Raw genomic sequence first — 22,175 nt, 5'->3', positions numbered from 1 at the left:
GCTTCCTAAAGGATTTTCAAGGGTAATTTTGGATATATGAAATATCAGAATCTAACCTTTGAATAAGACACATCTCTGCTTAGTGTATTAGCATTTTAGTCATCTAGATTAGAAAGTTTCCAAATCTGAAGAATCGAGACTACTTAGTTTTGTTAGTCTAGTTTTTATTTTGTTGCTGTTTTTGTTTTGGTAAGAGAGCCCTTTTAACCATTTTAGCAGGTAATTTTTGGTCTAAAATTTCCAAATCATTTTATTATCCTTTCTGCAATTTAAATATTTTAGAAATGTATTCTATTTTTTAATAGATTCTAGTCAATGTTAATTAAATTAATTCATAATCACATAAGGTGATAACTGCTCACAAAAAAATAACTCACTGGCAGAATTTTAAGAAAGCTTGCTTCAATATGTAAATCCAAGAATTACACTATAACATTAGCTTATTTTGATTTTTGAGAGTTGTACATTTTCCATGATTTCACTACCGCCTCAATTCACAAGACAAGAAAGGCAGGCACGTCCCAGGATTATATTTTCTGGAAGAGCAGAAGGCACACTTCACTTCCTAGAATTTTCTACTTTAGCCATTGCCATGATTGGCTATCTCCTAGAATATTCTGATTGGTCTAAATTAGAGGCTGTAAAGCCTAAGGTTTGCTAAGATACTTGATGTTTTTTGTTCTTGCAAGGCAACCATATTTTGCTATTGTTGTTAGTACCAGCTATCTCAGACACTGTCCCATGGGATACCGCATCTGTCTAAGTTGTTCCCTCAAAAAACAAGAGATCAACATTAGTCACAGCTGGCTCACTAGAAAGTGGAGGTAAGGCCCTAAAGTACGTAAGTCCTGAAGATGGTTGTACGTCTTTAGAGAGAGGTAAGTGGTTAAAGCTATCCCAAGAACACTGGAGCTACTCAAGATATCGGACTCAGTTTTCAGCTCCGGGTGGGTTTCTCCAATGATAGAAAGAATGAAATTTTGCTATTCGTCACTACACACTGAAGTCCTTGGGATATCTCTGCTTCCTCTGACCTAAGTACAATATTATTTCACAAACTGGATATTGTACCAATTAAAAAACTGGTCCAAATTTGAGGTTTTTAATGTATATGAAATAATGACTAGTTAGAAGGTTGCCAGTAAGTTAAAAATTAAACTACAGTTTATTTAAATTAAATGTGTAGACACATATTAAAGTGGGCACAAGCAGAATAACCCACTGATAGGATAAAAACAAGATGAAGAAAAAGAAAACAGTAAAGAAACGAGAGGACAAGTGATATTGTGACACAGAGCTCAGAGATTTTCATTGTAATGGGATCTCAACTTAACCCTTATAATCTGGTCCTATGTTGTAAACAAGTGCATAAGCCTACTAGAAGCTTATTTATATAAAGCACTGAAGCATCCCAGGAGAAAAACTCACTCTGAAGGAAGGCGAAATAACTACAAAAGGCCTTACATGGCTAAGGAGAGGAGGAGTGATTCTGAGTAGACTATGGTGGTGGTCATTTTAATTTATCTCTGACCTAGTGCCATGACTCAAATGTGGGTTCTAAAAAGAGAGAGAGTTTAAATAAAAACTGAGAAATGTTTCATCAATATCTCTATAAAATATCAAGGCATTAGCTTCCCTGCTTTGTGTAAGATGTTATATGACAATGGAGGGGGAGTCAGATGGCTAGCAGTTTTGGCCCCTTTCTGGTGCATCGGTTAGTAGTATTCAGCAAGAGAGAGAGAGAGCAAGAGAGACAGTGAACAAGAGTGAGAAAGCGGGCGAGCAAGAGAGAAACAGAGAGAGATCACAGATGGAAGGGACACATTTATGGGCGTGTATGAGAAATATTTCTAGGGAAAAATTTCTGAAAATACAGAGAAGTACTTAAATTCCAATCTCTAGAATTCTGGTATTTCTGATACCGGACTTAGCTAGCTGTTGGTAACTGAAAAGACCTCAGGAACTCTTATGGAACATTTTATTGGTGTCTGCAAGTAAGGGCAAAAGGCTATAAAATATGAACCTCATTTGTATCAAGCCTGGGAAACTCAGGTTGTACCTGGAACCATTCTTTTTTTTTTTTTCTTAAAATTTTTATTTACTTTTTATTCTAAAAACAAACAAACAAAAAACGGAATACATGTGCAGAATGTGCAGGTTTGTTACATAGGTATACATGTGCCATAGTAGTTTGCTGCACCTACTGACTCGCCCTCTAAGTTCCCTTCCTTTACCACCCACAGGCCCTGGTGTGTGTTGTGCCTCTCTCTGTATGCATGTGTTCTCAATGTTCAACTCCCACTTACGAGTGAGAACATGCAGTGTTTGGTTTTCTGTTCTTATGTTAGGCTGCCGAGGATGATGGCTTCCAGTTTCATCCATGTCTCTGCAAAGGACATGAGCTCATTCCTTTTTATGGCTGCATAGTGTTCCATGGTATATATGTACCACATTTTCTTTATCTAGTCTATCATTGATGGGCATTTGGGTTGGTTTACCTGAAACCATTCTTGACAGCTTGTGAACAACCAGGGAAATTACTCCCTGTCTTTACGGTCTATAAAATAAAGATACTCTAATTGGCTGCCACTAAGATCCCATTGCATAAAAAAACTATCCCCCTAAAAAGAATGCTCTAGACACACTTTACTGCAAAGCATTTTTTTACTTTTTATAGAGGAAAACACTTATTCCACAGGACTACTAGGGAGATGACATTCCTTTATTTCAAAAGTCTTCTATAGTATCTCTGATCATTCACCCAGAATGAACCATCTCAGGAAGCTGAGGCAGGAGAATCACTTGAACCTGGGAGGTAGAGGCTGCAGTGAGCTGAGATTGCACCACTGCACTCCAGCCTGGGTGACAGAGCGAAAGACTTTCTCTCAAAAAAATAAAATAAAATAAAATAAAATAAAATAAAATAAAATAAAATAAAATACAAGTTTCAGAGCAGACTTCTTTGGTTCAAACTGAAGCACTGCTGTGTGACCTTGATCAAATGTTTAATTTCTCTGTGCCTCAAATTCCTCATTTGCAAAATAAAAATTAAAATGGTATCTTAACACAGGGGTTCCCAACCTCTGGCCTGCGGACTAGTATCCATTCTTGGCCTGTTAGGAACCAGGCTGCCCAGCAGGAGGTGAGTGAAGGTGAGCAAGCATTACCACCCAAGCTCCGCTTCCTGTCAGATCAGGGCAGCATTAGATTCTCATAGGAGCGCGAACCCTATTGTGAACTGTGCATATCAGGGATCTAGGCTGCACGCTCCTAATGAGAATCAAACTAATGTCTGATGATCTGGAATGATCTGGGGTGAAACTGTTTCATCCCCAAACTATCCCCCTACCCCTGCCACATCTGTGGAAATATTGTCTTCCACAAAACCGGTCCCTCCTGCCTTAACATATAAGACTGCTTTAAGGATTAAATGAGACAATGTAAGTAAGGTACTCAGAAAGATGTCTGATACATAGTAAATGTTGATTCATGTTAGCAATGATTATCTTTAAGGGATAAAGGAGAAGAACAATTCAAAGATAATTCTCAGATGATCTAACTTGGCTACTGTGTAGATATTAATTAATTTACCAGGGACTAGTACTCAAAATATCTGAAGAACTATAAATCAGAAAGAAACACAAAACCCAATAGAAAAAATAACCATAAGGGACACTTCAAAAAGAGGAAACATAAGTGGTTTATAAATACAGGAAAAGATGCTCAACCTCAGTAGTAGTCACGGAAATGCAACTTAAAACCACAAATTAGTATTTCATATCCAACAGTTAGGCAAAATGTAAAACTGACAATATAAAATTTCAGAAATGATGTAGAACTATGAGAACAGTAGTAAGTGTTGGCACATAAACTGGTATCAATTTTAAAACAATTTAGTATTATGAAATAAAACTGAATATATATTTCTTTACATATACATATATATATACAGATAGATATTACAATCTGTGAATAAATCTTAGAGAAACTTTTACATATCATCACCAGGAAAGACATTATTAAGAATATTTGTAGCAGCACTATCTATAATAGCAAAAACTAGGAATAGCCGAAATGGATAAACAGATAAACTGTGGTATATTTACACAATGTCCTAACAAAGACAATGAATAATTTGTGGTAAAGATTTCAATAAGGATGAATCTTAGAAAATTGTTGGGTGAAAAATGCAAGTTACTGAAGAAGAGTATCATAAAATTTTTTGTTATTGTTGCTGCTGTTTTGTGTTTTTTAGAGATGGTGGTCTCACTATGTTGCCCAGGCTGGTCTTATTCACACATTTAGAGTTCTAATTTTAAACTCACATTTCTTAGATCTTTAACTGTAGGAATTCTTCGAAGTCAATGTTTAAAGCACCTTTCTTCAGAGAAAACTTCTATTTTTCTGCTAGGATCTGAGGCACCCCAAACCAAAAGCATCATTAAACCAAACCTTTAGATTAAGATTATTTTTGCAAGGCGAATTTCAACTTCAAACTCACATGAGCATAGGATTGTGATGAGGAATTCTCAGGAAAGATTCTTTTTGTGTATTCCAATCAAAACCAAGGATGAGATAGGCAGTGTCATTCTAAAGAGCAGGCTATTTTCCTTAAATTATCCACAGAGGATGATTCACACTTTGGGGATCTCAGCTTTATGTTGCAGTGTCCAAACTTATAACTCATAATGCCTAGGCTCAGATTTCCTCTGTCCCATGCAAGCAGGACTATCTCCTTAAAGCCCAGGTTCTGGGCCATAAGGTATCAGAAGGCAATTTTAGAGGTAAAGAGGTTCTATGGCTCACTTATCTCCATGGAATTCGGCCTTCTCATTATTTACAGCCTTGTATTTTCACCTTACTTCGCTGCCAACTCAAGCAGACTTAAAAAAATTTTTTTTAAGTATTTTATCCAGCATTTAAAAATATGTTCTTTACCGGAAGTTTCTCTAAACATCTAGTCTGCCAAATTGCTTGAAATAAAATACTGCAATAGCTTTAGACATACTTTAGAGATACTAACTGCTTTAGACAAACCAGTTTTCGTTGCATACACAGAATGATACTTAGGCTTCAAAAAAGGAAAAGGAGTTTATATCTTTTCATTCCAGCTACAATTCTCAAAAGTATTCCATACTGTAAAGTTTGTTCTTCTTCAATTATAGTAAAGTGAATATTATCTGGTTAGTTATTAACTAAATAGAGAGTTCACTAGCAGGATTCAGATAACAGAACAAATAGTAAACAATCTATAGGCTGAGAATAAGAAAAAGTATCAGAACCTAATTCACATCTTAGGCACACTATTTATTCAACATTAAAAATATGCAATGACTTTATAGGAATACTATAGTAACCATCAAATTCCAGAAATTTAGAAGCACTTTAAGTATTATTACACTTCAATGACATTCATGTATATTTACAGTAGCAGCAAATCTTACATTTAATATACTGATCTTTTGACACTCGAATTGATCTACTTAATGTAATTTATAATCAACTTAAGAAAATCCCTCGATAGATATGAAAAAATCATTATTTTGTAACCATCACAATAAAGGCTGATTTAGGCAAGAAGCATCAATAACTGCTAAATCAAGGGGACACATTTTAATGAGGAGCAGGCTAGTTGCATGGTCCTAAAGTGTATTTCCCATAGAATGCTTATAAAATGCAAGGAAAAACTAGTAACTGAATAGTAGAAAGACAAACAATACTCTGATAGGATGATTAAAATTAACATCACCTATGAGAGGTAGAAGGCCATCGTGTGCCTCTGGATATGAAACCCGGAAAAGGACACAACATCACTTATGCAGTACTCTGGCCAGAACGCATAACCTGAATCTCAACATGAGCAAATACCACATAAACAACAAATGAAAAACATTCTATTTTTCTTTTTTTAAAAAAAAAGCCAGCAGAGAGGTGGTTGTTTTCTTAAAAAATGTCAATTTCATAAAAGACAACCACACTTCTGTATATGTATGCAGAAGAACTGAAAGCAGGGTCTCAAAGAGGTATTTGTATACCTATGTTCATAGCAGCACAATTCACAATAACCAAAAGGCAGAAGCAAACCAAATGCCCATTGATAGGTAAACAAAATGTGATATATACAAGCAATGGAATATTAATCAGCCTTAAAAAGGAAGGAAACTCTGACAGAGGCTTGATGAACCTTGAAGATACGATGCTAAGTGAAATAAACCAATCACAGAAAAGACAAACATAAGATGTTTGTCTTATATAAGTTTGTCATATATGTGTTTCCACTTACATGAAGTATCTAAAGTAGATGAACTTACAGAAACAGAAGGTAGAATGGTGGTTGCTGGGGAGGAGTGAAAGGAGTTATAGAGTTTCAGTTTTGCCAGATGAAAAACTTTTAGAGATTGGTTGCATAACAATGCGTGGTAGGGGAGACAAATATGATAAAAACAATCTTTGATTCAATGGGCTTGGTTCCATAACAAAAGCATATGCAGAAAGCCATGGGAACACAAAGGAGAGGTTAACACTCTCTGACTGATGGAGAGATAACTAACGCCAGAAATAATCTGAAATTATGAAGAGTTTTGAAAGAGAAGTTTAGGTTAATATGGCAGAGTGAACATATATACTTACTTTTGCTTCCACTTGGAAACTCACTAAAATAATATTTTTAAAAAAGAAAGATATAAACCTGCGAAGAGAAGGATCAGTAGAGGTGACAACAAAACTTTGGAAAATGGAAAACAGATGTATGAGTAATAACAGGCTTAGCTAATGCAAAAAGGCAGACTCCAAATCCAAGTAAGAAATGTGACTTTTTTTTTTTTTTTTTTTTTTAATTTATTTATTATTATTATACTTTAAGTTGTAGGGTACATGTGCATAACGTGCAGTTTTGTTACATATGTATACTTGTGCCATGTTGCTGTGCTGCACCCATCAACTCGTCATTTACATCAGGTATAACTCCCAATGCAATCCCTCCCCCCTCCCCCCTCCCCATGATAGGCCCCGGTGTGTGATGTTCCCCTTCCTGAGTCCGAGTGATCTCATTGTTCAGTTCCCACCTATGAGTGAGAACATGCGGTGTTTGGTTTTCTGTTCTTGTGATAGTTTGCTAAGAATGATGGATTCCAGCTGCATCCAAGTCCCTACAAAGGACTCAAACTCATCCTTTTTTATGGCTGCATAGTATTCCATGGTGTATATGTGCCACATTTTCTTAATCCAATCTGTCACTGATGGACATTTGGGTTGATTCCAAGTCTTTGCTATTGTGAATAGTGCTGCAATAAACATACGTGTGCATGTGACTTTATAGCAGCATAATTTATAATCCTTTGGGTATATACCCAGTAATGGGATGGCTGGGTCATATGGTACATCTAGTTCTAGATCCTTGAGGAATCGCCATACTGTTTTCCATAATGGTTGAACTAGCTTACAATCCCACCAACAGTGTAAAAGTGTTCCTATTTCTCCACATCCTCTCCAGCACCTGTTGTTTCCTGACTTTTTAATGATTGCCATTCTAACTGGTGTGAGATGGTATCTCATTGTGGTTTTGATTTGCATTTCTCTGATGGCCAGTGATGATGAGCATTTTTTCGTGTGTCTGTTGGCTGTATGAATGTCTTCTTTTGAGAAATGTCTGTTCATGTCCTTTGCCCACTTTTTGATGGGGTTGTTTGTTTTTTTCTTGTAAATTTGTTTGAGTTCTTTGTAGGTTCTGGATATTAGCCCTTTGTCAGATGAGTAGATTGCAAAAATTTTCTCCCATTCTGTAGGTTGCCTGTTCACTCTGATGGTAGTGTCTTTTGCTGTGCAGAAGCTCTTTAGTTTAATGAGATCCCATTTGTCAATTTTGGCTTTTGCTGCCGTTGCTTTTGGTGTTTTAGACATGAAATCTTTGCCCATGCCTATGTCCTGAATGGTACTACCTAGGTTTTCCTCTAGGATTTTTATGGTATTAGGTCTAACATTTAAGTCTCTAATCCATCTTGAATTAATTTTCGTATAAGGAGTAAGGAAAGGATCCAGTTTCAGCTTTCTACTTATGGCTAGCCAATTTTCCCAGCACCATTTATTATATAGGGAATCCTTTCCCCATTTCTTGTTTCTCTCAGGTTTGTCAAAGATCAAATGGCTGTAGATGTGTGGTATTATTTCTGAGGACTCTGTTCTGTTCCATTGGTCTATATCTCTGTTTTGGTACCAGTACCATGCTGTTTTGGTTACTGTAGCCTTGTAGTATAGTTTGAAGTCAGGTAGCGTGATGCCTCCAGCTTTGTTCTTTTGACTTAGGATTGTCTTGGAGATGCGGGCTCTTTTTTGGTTCCATATGAACTTTAAAGCAGTTTTTTCCAATTCTGTGAAGAAACTCATTGGTAGCTTGATGGGGATGGCATTGAATCTATAAATTACCTTGGGCAGTATGGCCATTTTCACGATATTGATTCTTCCTATCCATGAGCATGGTATGTTCTTCCATTTGTTTGTGTCCTCTTTGATTTCACTGAGCAGTGGTTTGTAGTTCTCCTTGAAGAGGTCCTTTACATCCCTTGTAAGTTGGATTCCTAGGTATTTTATTCTCTTTGAAGCAATTGTGAATGGAAGTTCATTCCTGATTTGGCTCTCTGTTTGTCTGTTACTGGTGTATAAGAATGCTTGTGATTTTTGCACATTAATTTTGTATCCTGAGACTTTGCTGAAGTTGCTTATCAGCTTAAGGAGATTTTGGGCTGAGACAATGGGGTTTTCTAAATATACAATCATGTCATCTGCAAACAGGGACAATTTGACTTCTTCTTTTCCTAACTGAATACCCTTGATTTCTTTCTCTTGCCTGATTGCCCTAGCCAGAACTTCCAACACTATGTTGAATAGGAGTGGTGAGAGAGGGCATCCCTGTCTTGTGCCAGTTTTCAAAGGGAATTTTTCCAGTTTTTGCCCATTCAGTATGATATTGGCTGTGGGTTTGTCATAAATAGCTCTTATTATTTTGAGGTACGTTCCATCAATACCGAATTTATTGAGCGTTTTTAGCATGAAGGGCTGTTGAATTTTGTCAAAAGCCTTTTCTGCATCTATTGAGATAATCATGTGGTTCTTGTCTTTGGTTCTGTTTATATGCTGGATTATGTTTATTGATTTGCGAATGTTGAACCAGCCTTGCATCCCAGGGATGAAGCCCACTTGATCATGGTGGATAAGCTTTTTGATGTGTTGCTGAATCCGGTTTGCCAGTATTTTATTGAGGATTTTTGCATCGATGTTCATCAGAGATATTGGTCTAAAATTCTCTTTTTTTGTTGTGTCCTTGCCAGGCTTTGGTATCAGGATGATATTGGCCTCATAAAATGAGTTAGGGAGGATTCCCTCTTTTTCTATTGATTGGAATAGTTTCAGAAGGAATGGTACCAACTCCTCCTTGTACCTCTGGTAGAATTCAGCTGTGAATCCATCTGGTCCTGGACTTTTTTTGGTTGGTAGGCTATTAATTGTTGCCTCAATTTCAGAGCCTGCTATTGGTCTATTCAGGGATTCAACTTCTTCCTGGTTTAGTCTTGGAAGAGTGTAAGTGTCCAGGAAATTATCCATTTCTTCTAGATTTTCCAGTTTATTTGCGTAGAGGTGTTTATAGTATTCTCTGATGGTAGTTTGTATTTCTGTGGGGTCGGTGGTGATATCCCCTTTATCATTTTTAATTGCGTCGATTTGATTCTTCTCTCTTTTCTTCTTTATTAGTCTGGCTAGTGGTCTGTCAATTTTGTTGATCTTTTCAAAAAACCAACTCCTGGATTCATTGATTTTTTGGAGGGTTTTTTGTGTCTCTATCTCCTTCAGTTCTGCTCTGATCTTAGTTATTTCTTGCCTTCTGCTAGCTTTCGAATGTGTTTGCTCTTGCTTCTCTAGTTCTTTTAATTGCGATGTTAGAGTGTCAATTTTGCATCTTTCCTGCTTTCTCTTGTGGGCATTTAGTGCTATAAATTTCCCTCTACACACTGCTTTAAATGTGTCCCAGAGATTCTGGTATGTTGTATCTTTGTTCTCATTGGTTTCAAAGAACATCTTTATTTCTGCCTTCATTTCGTTATGTACCCAGTAGTCATTCAGGAGCAGGTTGTTCAGTTTCCATGTAGTTGAGCGGTTTTGAGTGAGTTTCTTAGTCCTGAGTTCTAGTTTGATTGCACTGTGGTCTGAGAGACAGTTTGTTATAATTTCTGTTCTTGTACATTTGCTGAGGAGTGCTTTACTTCCAATTACGTGGTCAATTTTGGAGTAAGTATGATGTGGTGCTGAGAAGAATGTATATTCTGTTGATTTGGGGTGGAGAGTTCTATAGATGTCTATTAGGTCTGCTTGCTGCAGAGATGAGTTCAATTCCTGGATATCCTTGTTAACTTTCTGTCTCGTTGATCTGTCTAATGTTGACAGTGGAGTGTTGAAGTCTCCCATTATTATTGTATGGGAGTCTAAGTCTCTTTGTAAGTCTCTAAGGACTTGCTTGATGAATCTGGGTGCTCCTGTATTGGGTGCATGTATATTTAGGATAGTTAGCTCTTCCTGTTGAATTGATCCCTTTACCATTATGTAATGGCCTTCTTTGTCTCTTTTGATCTTTGATGGTTTAAAGTCTGTTTTATCAGAGACTAGTATTGCAACCCCTGCTTTTTTTTGTTCTCCATTTGCTTGGTAAATCTTCCTCCATCCCTTTATTTTGAGCCTATGTATGTCTCTGCGTGTGAGATGGGTCTCCTGAATACAGCAGACTGATGGGTCTTGACTCTTTATCCAGTTTGCCAGTCTGTGTCTTTTAATTGGAGCATTTAGTCCATTTACATTTAAGGTTAATATTGTTATGTGTGAACTTGATCCTGCCATTATGATATTAACTGGTTATTTTGCTCATTAGTTGATGCAGTTTCTTCCTAGCCTCAATGGTCTTTACATTTTGGCATGTTTTTGCAATGGCTGGTACCGGTTGTTCCTTTCCATGTTTAGTGCTTCCTTCAGGGTCTCTTGTAAGGCAGGCCTAGTGGTGACAAAATCTCTAAGCATTTGCTTATCTGTAAAGGATTTTATTTCTCCTTCACTTATGAAACTTAGTTTGGCTGGATATGAAATTCTGGGTTTAAAATTCTTTTCTTTAAGAATGTTGAATATTGGCCCCCACTCTCTTCTGGCTTGGAGAGTTTCTGCTGAGAGATCTGCTGTTAGTCTGATGGGCTTCCCTTTGTGGGTAACCCGACCTTTCTCTCTGGCTGCCCTTAAGATTTTTTCCTTCATTTCAACTTTGGTGAATCTGGCAATTATGTGTCTTGGAGTTGCTCTTCTCGAGGAGTATCTTTGTGGCGTTCTCTGTATTTCCTGGATTTGAATGTTGGCCTGCCCTACTAGGTTGGGGAAGTTCTCCTGGATGATATCCTGAAGAGTGTTTTCCAACTTGGTTCCATTTTCCCCCTCACTTTCAGGCACCCCAATCAGACGTAGATTTGGTCTTTTTACATAATCCCATACTTCTTGCAGGCTTTGTTCATTTCTTTTTCTTCTTTTTTCTTTTGGTTTCTCTTCTCGCTTCATTTCATTCATTTGATCCTCAATCGCTGATACTCTTTCTTCCAGTTGATCGAGTCGGTTACTGAAGCTTGTGCATTTGTCACGTATTTCTCGTGTCATGGTTTTCATCTCTTTCATTTCGTTTAGGACCTTCTCTGCATTAATTACTCTAGCCATCAATTCTTCCACTTTTTTTTCAAGATTTTTAGTTTCTTTGCGCTGGGTACGTAATTCCTCCTTTAGCTCTGAGAAATTTGATGGACTGAAGCCTTCTTCTCTCATCTCGTCAAAGTCATTCTCCGTCCAGCTTTGATCCGTTGCTGGCGATGAGCTGCGCTCCTTTGCCGGGGGAGATGCGCTCTTATTTTTGGAATTTCCAGCTTTTCTGCCCTGCTTTTTCCCCATCTTTGTGGTTTTATCTGCCTCTGGTCTTTGATGATGGTGATGTACTGATGGGGTTTTGGTGTAGGTGTCCTTCCTGTTTGATAGTTTTCCTTCTAACAGTCAGGACCCTCAGCTGTAGGTCTGTTGGAGATTGCTTGAGGTCCACTCCAGACCCTGTTTGCCTGGGTATCAGCAGCAGAGGCTGCAGAAGGTAGAATATTTCTGAACAGCGAGTGTACCTGTCTGATTCTTGCTTTGGAAGCTTCCTCTCAGGGGTGTACTCCTCCCTGTGAGGTGTGGGGTGTCAGACTGCCCCTAGTGGGGGATGTCTCCCAGTTAGGCTACTCACTTGAGCAGGGAGTCTGTCCCTTCTCAGATCTCAACCTCCGTGTTGGGAGATCCACTGCTCTCTTCAAAGCTGTCAGACAGAGTCGTTTGCGTCTGTGCAGAGGTGTCTGTGTGTCTTAGTTTACTGTGCCCTGTCCCCAGAGGTGGAGTCTACAGAGACAGGCAGGTTTCCTTGAGCTGCTGTGAGCTCCACCCAGTTCGAGCTTCCCAGCAGCTTTGTTTACCTACTTAAGCCTCAGCAATGGCGGGCGCCCCTCCCCCAGCCTCGCTGCTGCCTTGCCGGTAGATCACAGACTGCTGTGCTAGCAATGAGGGAGGCTCCGTGGGTGTGGGACCCTCCCGGCCAGGTGTGGGATATGATCTCCTGGTGTGCCTGTTTCCTAAAGCGCAGTATTGGGGTGGGAGTTACCCGATTTTCCAGGTGTTGTGTGTCTCAGTTCCCCTGGCTGGGAAAAGGGACTCCCTTCCCCCTTGCGCTTCCCAGGTGAGGCAATGCCTCGCCCTGCTTCAGCTCTCGCTGGTCGGGCTGCAGCAGCTGACCAGCACCGATCGTCCGGCACTCCCCAGTGAGATGAACCCAGTACCTCAGTTGAAAATGCAGAAATCACCGGTCTTCTGTGTCGCTCGCGCTGGGAGTTGGAGACTGGAGCTGCTCCTATTCGGCCATCTTGCTCCGCCCCAATCAGAAATGTGACTTTTTAAATTTTACCCAGCAGGATCCTGGAATGGCTCAGGAATTAGCCACACCTCTGTAAGCAGTAGGTAAGATAGAGCTGGAAACTAGAGAACAGGTTGAAAGTTTAATGTAGAAGTAAATTATATGCCCAAATACCCTCTGCCTTTCCATGCAGCCATGAGTATTCTACCTTCATCTGGGAAGATCAGAATTTTGTTTTGTTTCTTTCTGAAGAGGAAATTATAGAATATCTCTGGACTGGGGGACACTCAGAACAACTGAGGGAGAGGCATGAGACTGGAAGCTGGAAGACTAATCAGTTCCCAGAATGTCGGCAGTCTATATTATTATATCCAAGTGAAGAACTGAGGATCCATTTTCTAGGAAATACGAATAGCTTAAGTTAATAAAGACACTAAAGACAATAAAATGAATTGATTGGATAGATTTGGAGTTTCCAATTAGTTTTTTTGGTTTTTTGTTTTGAGACGGAGTCTCTCTCTGTTGTCCAGGCTGGAGTGCAGTGGTGCGATATCGGCTCACTGCAACCTCTACCTCGCAGGTTCAAGCGATTCTCCTGCCTCAGCCTCCTGAGTAGCTGGGATTACAGGCGCCCACCACCACGCCCGGCTAATTTTTTGTATTTTTAGTAGAGACGGAGTTTCACCATGTTGGCCAGGCTGGTCTCAAACTCCTGACCTCAGGTGATCCACCTGCCTTGGCCTCCCAAAGTGCTGGGATTATAGGCACGAGCCACTGTGCCCGGCCTTCAATTAGTTTTTCAGTGCTCCCATCTTACATATAAGCTATCTAACCAAGGCTTACCAAACATTAGGAAAGACAGAGACCAAAGCAAACAAACAATAAGAGGTTTAGCAGGAACACAAAAACTGGCAATATACCATTAGTGAAGATAGAATGTATAATCATTGAGGACGATGATAGATCCTAGTGAATTTGTTTGGAGTACAGTGAATAAATGTTGGCAGTAAAAAACAGGCTAAAAACGTATAAGGGCCAAGCCACAAAGGATTTTGTATATCACATCAAGGAGTTTGTAATTTATTTGATTAGACCATAGAGATGTAATTAAGGCCATAAAAGGGAATAACATGACCAGGTTTGCATTTTGACAAGTTCATTCAGCTGGCCTTAAGGTGAACAGACAAAAGAAGGAAGAAATTATAGGCAGATGGACAAATTAAGAGGTTACTAAAGTAATTCAAACAAGAAAAATATAGGTCTAAAATAGGACTGGAGTAGATGAGATAAATATGAAAGATGCTGAGAAGATATAATCAAAAGGACTTAAGAATCTGCTACAAATATGCATGTAGGTTGGATCTAGAGATAGAGATTTGGTTATCAATTAGATCACCCAAGGACAGTATAAAGAACAGCAATTTTCAGTGTGTGCATGTGTGCATGACAAAAGAGGTAGCTGAGACTCACTGCCTTTGCCCATTAGGGAACCACTGTGGGTCCTCCTCAGATGTGTTGAGACAAAATTTTATAAAAGGTTAAGAATCACAGATTTGGCTGGGCGCAGTGGCTCACACCTGTAATCCCAACACTTTGGGAGGCCAAGGCGGGCAGATCACGAGGTCAGGAGATCAAGACCATCCTGGCCAACATGGTGAAACCTCATCTCTACTAAAAATTTTTTAAAAATTAGCCCAGCGTGGTGGCACACGCCTGTAATCCCAGCTACTCAGGAGGCTGAGGCAGGAGAGAATCACTTGAATCTGGGAGGCGGAGGTTGCGGTGAGCCGAGACTGTGCCATTGCACTCCAGCCTGGGTGACAGAGGAGACTTGGTCTCCAAAAAACAAAACCAAACAAACAAAAAAAGATTAAGAATCACAGATTTGGGAGACAAGTGAAGGAAAAAAAAAAAAAACTCTCAAAGGAGATTAAAAAAAAAAAAAAGCAATAAGAGAAGTGGGGAAAGCAGGAGAAAGTGATAACAAAGGAGTAAAAGTGAGAACAAGTACTTACTATTTATGTCTAATACACTATGCCTCCCTGAAATAAAAAGAACACAGGACATGGCTTCTGCTATCTGACTGAGTCTGCAATTACACTGTTGAAAAAAGACTGACATAAGACAATGAGAGGGAGAAAAAAGAAAAAGGGAGGGGGGTGAGTCAACAGTGTATCAAGTAAAATTGGTTTACTTCATAACTACTAATAAATTTTTACTGAGCAGCCTCCAAACTCATTAAATAGTCTGAATATAAGAAATACATTATTACATGAGTAGAACAGCCAGTTTTGGGGTTTTTTTGTTTTGTTTTGTTTTGAGACGGAGTCTTGCTCTTTTGCCTGGCTGGAGTGCAGTGGCGCGATCTCGGCTCACTGCAAGCTCCGCCTCCGGAGTTCACGCCATTCTCCTGCTTCAGCCTCTGGTGTAGCTAGGACTACAGGCACTCGCCACCACGCCTGGCTAATTTTTTGTATTTTTAGTAGAGATGGCGTTTCACCATGTTGGCCAGGATGGTCTCGATCTCTTGACCTCGTGATTCGCCCACCTCGGCCTCCCAAAGTGCTGGGATTACAGGCGTGAGGCACCGTGCCCGGCCAATAGGCAGTTTTTTAAGAGTACAAAGTAATGCCAATCTTTTACAAATATTTTATAAATTATAATATAGCATCTAATTGTTCATGTGCAGTTAATTCAACTCAATACATGCAATAAGAGCTATCTAATTTTCAAGTAAACTCATCAAGTGCTGAATTTAAAATAACCAGGCTTATGAATATTCTATCTAATAATTAGATTTCTCCTTATTGAACGTGTATCCATTTAGTTTAGAACATATAATGTCTAAGGTCACTTAAATGATTAGACTCCCCATCATCTTTACCAAGATCTAGTTTATCTTGACTATTCAGTTCAAGAGAAAATGTTCCTAATTTAATACAAAGTAAATGAGGAACAATATAAAACTGTATAATTATAGCCTATTTTTAAAGGACAAAGATAGATACAAAAAACAGATTTAAGTTATTAAATGTTAATAGATGGACAGCAGATTTTCATGTTCTTACTTCCACCTTCTAAAACATTCTCCCCAATGAACACATATTACTTTTATAATGAGAAACAAAAATTTAATAAAATATTTTCTCAATTAGATTTCCAAAGAGGTAGAAAGCAGCTGGAGATTTAGAGTATCAATTATTTATATGAATATCTGTTGGAAGCACTTACATGTTTTCATTTGTAAGGGTTTCATGTCTCTTATCTCAACATAAACTCAGAAAAGGCAATTATGTTTATTTTTTCTGTAAGTCTCCACAATCCAAATTCCTACACTCTGCAAAGGGGCATTGTATCTTCAGGGCCTAATCCAAAAAATATTTGTAAAAATAAATCCTCTGAAACTAATTTGTTAGGTCAACAACTTTTTCCTACCTCCCTATGCTAATGTTTATTATGGTTGAACCCAGCAAATCAGTAAATACTGTCCTAACTTAAAACACACACACACACACACACACACACACACATATTGTGCTTTGATATGTACTTTTCATACAGGTTTTAATTTAATGTCATTTTATTTAAGTAAACCATAATTCTTAGGATTTGAAAATATTACTGGTAATATTTCTTCGAAAAGTTCTAAGTTAAAAAATAAGTGATTTTGAAAGGGTTTCAACATTCTTATAATGTTTATTGTATTTATAAGGATAAAAGTATACTATAGTTATTTTCGTTGAACTTTAACCATTTCTATCCACCTGTCTATCAATCAATCAATCAATCAATCAATCAACACAGGTTCTCACCATGTTGCCTAGACTAGCTTCAAACTCCTGGGTTCATGCAATCCTCCCACCTCAGCCTTCCGAGTAGCAGGTGTGTGCCACCACACCCTTTTCTCTTTAGAACGGTTGATGGTAAACTTAGTAAACACAGAGTTCAGAAACTGGGTAATGGGCACTCAGATTAGTTGCTACAAATCCACTTTCTAGGCCTTTACATTTTTTTTCCCCACAGGTTGAGCAGACTTCATAGTCAGAATTAATTGCGGGACTTCGCTGATTAGTCAGGCTGCCCAAGGGGGAATGAGCTATTGGACAATGATAAATATCTAAAGCTTGCCAAGTTCAGTACCAAAATTTATTTTGACTAGTTTTAAAAGAAAGATTTCTAAAGTGTTTAAACTGCTTTCCTTCCTTTTAGACAGAGTATATTCAACACAATTTAACCTTTAGGATGACTTAAGGATAGCATCATAGCATTTTAATTATGCACAATGATACTTAGGGACCCAGTGTGATATTGTATTGTTTACTCCTTCACTGGAAAGTTCCAGACCATCCTAGACTCTGTTTTCTGTTTTTTCATCTCTTGCTACCTCTTCCCTTGCTGTCTACCTACTTGTTTCTAGCAGAAGAATCCTTTCTAATCGGTTTCCCAACCTATAGCAAATAAACAAAGCAATCAAGTTTCATTCATTAAACATTCAGAGATGAAAAATACAATCCCAGGCAGTCCCTGAAACATTCACAACTTAATTATGCTACATAGGATGCTATGGGAATCCGGAGGAGAAGCATCTGACCCAGAGTCTGGGGATTTCAATGGTGACTTCCTGGAGGAGCTAGTTCTTAAACTGAGACATGAAGGATGAATGAATAGCATTTCACAAGCAAAAGAAAGTGAGAGAATGGGTAGAAGAAAAGATCAAGTGCACAGACAGAAGAAATAGCATGGTAAATATAAAAATAATGATATCTCACATTTATTAAAAACTTCTGTGAATTAACTTACTAAATCCACATACCAATGCTATGAAGCACAATTATTCCTATTTTACAGATGAGGAAACTGTGGCACAGAAAAAACTGTTTCATCCAAGGTCCATACCTAGTTAAGTGGCAAAGTCAAGATTTGGCAGTCTGGCTCTAAAGCTCACACTCTAAATCATCACACTATATAGCTTATCTATGCAAAATTATGAAAGCAAGAGAGAATCCAGTGTTTTGAGCAATCTATTATGAGTGATTTACTAAAGCTGGAAAGCTGTATAGTGCCTAAATATTGCAGAAGATGAGGCAGAAACCAGACCTGAGGAGCCTTGTATGCCAGGTACAGGTGTTTAGATTTTATCCTGTAGGTAGTAAAAGCCATCCAGCAGAGGAGTAGCAAGACCACACTGCCTTTGATAAAGTTTTTCATTAAGAATGGATAGAAACAACCAAAGGCTCAAAGTACAGGTAGGAGACTATTCCAGAGCTCTATGTGAGATGATAAAGACCTGAATCAAAGCAATAGAAGTGATTCCTTTTTTATTTTTATTTTTTTGAGACGGAGTCTCACTCTGTTACCCGGGCTAGGCTGGAGTGCAACGGCATGATCTCGGTTCACTGCAACGTCCGCCTTCTGGGTTCAAGTGATTCTCCTGCCTCAGCCTCCCGAGTAGCTGGGATTACAGGTGCACGCCACCACGCCTGGCTAATTTTTGTATTTTTTTAGTAAAGACAGGGTTTTGCCATGTTGGCCAGGCTGGTCTCGAACTCCTGTCACCAGGTGATCTGCCTGCCTTCGCTTCCCAAAGTACTGAGATTACAGGCATGAGCCTGGCCATAGAAGTGGTTCTATTTAGGTATTTCCTGCTACTAATCCTATGGAAAGGAAGAGAAAAACTAGAGAAAATCAGGATGTCAAATTCGTAGAACTTATGACCAGACAAGGAAAACTTGTGATAGGGAAAAATGAAATAAAGTTGTAACGAAGGTAGAAAACAGATTTTGAAAGCAGTGGAGGTGGTATAAAAGATTTATTCTAGACATAATTGAGGGGCTTGTGAAATAACATTTTTTTAAAAAAACAGCTAAAATTTATATTGAGCTTGCTACATGTGAGGCACTGGTCAAAGAAGTTTACATGCATTGATCCACTGAATCATGAAGGCAACACTATGACATATTAACTTCTTTTTACATGAGGCATCTGAGAAGTTAAGTAACTTGCCCAGGGTCATGCAGCTATTAAGGGGCTGAGCTGGGATCTGAACCCAGGTATCCTGATTTGGAGTGTATTGTCTTTAATAGAGACATGCCAATTTTATAGATGAGTTTGACATTCAAGAATCATTTAAAGTAAGGATTTGGCCCCAGCTAGCTCAGCCGGTAGGTAATAATAATAATAATAAAAACAAAGATAAGGGTTTGGAAGTCATCAATATACATAGATGGCAGTTGAAGCCATGAGTATTGAGTTAGATATAGAGTACGCAGTCTAAGTGTGGTCCTTCAATCACTTAGGTAAGAATACCCTGAGGATTTTTATTTTTAATAAACATGCAGATTCCTGGGCCTCACCAAAGTCCACGGAAACAAAAACTCTAGGGATAAGACCCATAAATATATCGTTTTGATAACTACCCAACTGATCCTTATATAAAGTTCGAAGATCACTAAAGGAATGAGCAAAGAAATGTGTAACAATGACATTGAGTTTACTAGAAGTGTGTCTACAATAAGAGTAAGCAAATTCTGAAGAAGGATGTTAGTAGGGGCCTGGGCAAGTGTCTGATGAGTCTTTTTTTTTTTTTTCTTTTTTGAGACAAAGTCTCACCCTGTTGCCCAGGCTGGAGTGCAATGGCACAATCTTGGCTCACTGCAACCTATGCCTCCCAGGTTGGGTTCAAACGATTCTCCTGCCTCAGCCTCCCAAGTAGCTGAGATTACAGGCGCACATGACCATGCCTGGCTAATTTTTTGTATCTTTAGTAGAGATGGGGCTTCACTATTTTGGCCAGGCTGGTCTTGAGCCCCTGACCTCGTAACCCTCCCACCTTGGCCTCCCAAAGTACTGGGATTACAGCCATGAGCCACAGAGCCTGGCCCTCTGATGAGTCTTTGATCAAATCTAAGCCACAATAAATTATAAGATGTATTATTCTTTCATGCACCACCACCACCAAAACAACAACGTACCCCAAACAAGAGGCCTCCCATGTAAAGCTAGAACAACAAAAGGGGTACAAATGCAATATAAACAAATGAAAAATAAACCCAGCATTCAGAATGAGACAGCAAGGAAACCTGAAAGTCTCTATCTGTACACAAGATAGAAGCAATTTTATCTAAAAGCCAGTACTCACCTAGCTTTGCAGTCTGAATTCATATTACCAGTAGGGTCAAAAACAAAACACAGCGAAACCAACAAAGACAAAACAAAACAAAAAAAATCTTTCAGGCAGAGAATTTAACTTAAAGTGGTCTCAGATTGGTAGTAGTGCAAATAACTGGCAGAGTGAAATGCAAATCCTTTCTGAAGTAATCTGACTTCGATTGAGGCTAATAATGATTACAAGACATTTCCTTATCTTAGACATTTTTTAATTTCTAAAATTTCTAAAAATATGTGTCTTAAAGCCACTGAAATACAGTAGATGGAAAGCATACCAAGCTATATTCTGAATGCTCAGAATCTTTGACGGTGGGGTTATTTTTGGGTTCTCAGATGTACTTTATAATTTCATATAGGTGTTGATTTGTTTTTAAAATAACTATAAAACAAAGACACTATTAACAATTATAAAATTGTTTCCCTTTCCATCACATTTAACCATATTTATAATTCCTCTAAATATAAAAAGTCTCATCCATTTTAAAACAAGAACCCCAAAGAGTGAGATCAGACCACTAATACCTGTACCCTGGAGTCTACGTAAATGCTCCCACACTCTGGGATTTTGATAATGAAACTGCAAAATGCACCACAGGCCCTGGTAACTGTCCAGACATAACAAGACAAACAGCAAACTTTGTTCCTGCCAAGGATGATGATTTACAGTCCTACTCTGACATTTGGTATTCCCTCTTTTGCTCACAGGCCACAAACACTAACTATTTTCATTATATCCAGAGTATCCTGGCTCTTTTTAAGAAAAATTAATCCCTTCTCAACAATGCCACAGTGAAAAAAAATTCTTCTAGAACTTCTGTAATTTTCCAGAAAAGCAGTCTTTTCCTAATTCAAACATACATTTCCCATCTATTCCAAGAGCAGTACAAACACTGCACAAATTACACACCGTAGTTGCTCTGGGGTCTTTTAAAACTGCAAATTTCATTGTACAGCAAGCACATCATCCAAATGAGTTGCTAGATGACTAAAATTGCTTTAGAGTGAAAATAAACACCAACTGATCACTGTGGGGAGTATCATAATCCAAAAGTGTGACTTACAAATAAACCAGTTATACAACCAACCACTGCTAACTTCCCTGTTTTTAGTGGGTGAAGGTCCTCAGAGTCCTTCTCACAACACAGTCCTGTCTAGAGCAATTGATATAAAAATTCTAATCTGACACTCATCCTTGCCACACCCCACTAGAGCACCTCTTTCACTCAGGAAAACTATTCTACCCCCAGAGCAAATGTTTGCCTATGAGTGAGTGACTGAGTGAGAGTGTGTGTATGTGTGTGTGTGTCTGTCTGTGTAAGTATAGGAATTTTCTAAGACTGTAGAAAGTGAAGTAACAGTTTCCACATCCGCATCTATAATTGAAAATTCACTTTCCCATAGAAACAAGGGAATAATGGTTTCATAGTGACACTACATTTCTAACCATTTTATAACAATATTGTTTCTATGTGGAACTGTGTAAAATCCACTGACTATGAATGTCAAGCTACTTAGTAATTCTTCAGATGATATCTGTTAGTATAATTTGTGTGCTATAAATATTTAAAACACTTTAAGAGTAGCCCATAATCCCATTATACAGAACCCCCATTAACACATTTTTTAATATCCAGAGGTAATAAAACTTAAACAGTACAGAAAGTCACAAAATGAAAACTCAAAATTTTTCTAATCCCAGACTGCTGATTCCCAACTACACCCACTACTTTCCCCTCCCTGGAGATAATCACCATCAACGGTTCTTGAGAACAGAAAGAAAACAATTATTTATAGACCTAAGCACTTTTCTTTTGGAAAAGAATATCATACGCATCAACTGGCGGGCAATGCAGAAAAAGGTTCATCAGATTCTAGAATATGGCAATCTTGTTAATGTCTAGAAATGCTACCTTCATATGAATTTTTGTTTGAATAATGCATTTTCATGTTTTCATATACCTGTAACCTAGATTATTTGATAATGAAGTATAGCATAGTGGTTAAGAGGTAGGCTCTGCAGCAAAACTCCTTGGGGATAAATCCTGTGTGATCTGCAGAAGGT

The 22,175-nt window shown here is 38.4% G+C and overlaps 1 protein-coding gene across 15 annotated transcripts in view; it reads right to left on the bottom strand.

The window, feature by feature from the left end:
- The window catches only part of CEP57L1 (centrosomal protein 57 like 1), a 65,655-nt gene that overhangs the window by 19,702 nt on the left and 23,778 nt on the right, over positions 1 to 22,175 (bottom strand). For 4 of the 15 annotated variants that reach the window (XM_028846692.2, XM_077998515.1, XM_077998517.1 and 1 more), the window contains exon 2: positions 18,304 to 18,600. The exons of the other annotated variants lie outside the window; for them this stretch is intronic. In XM_028846692.2, the coding sequence (XP_028702525.2) occupies positions 18,304 to 18,330 (27 nt within the window). In that variant the 5' untranslated portion in view covers positions 18,331 to 18,600. The remainder of the gene's footprint in view (positions 1 to 18,303; positions 18,601 to 22,175) is intronic. 15 annotated transcript variants of the gene reach the window in all.

This window comes from Macaca mulatta, chromosome 4 (genome assembly GCF_049350105.2).
Source record: "Macaca mulatta isolate MMU2019108-1 chromosome 4, T2T-MMU8v2.0, whole genome shotgun sequence".
In the NCBI taxonomy this organism is placed as follows: domain Eukaryota; kingdom Metazoa; phylum Chordata; class Mammalia; order Primates; family Cercopithecidae; genus Macaca; species Macaca mulatta.
Note: the sequence above shows the minus strand (reverse complement) of the source record. Positions and strands in the feature narration are given on the sequence as shown.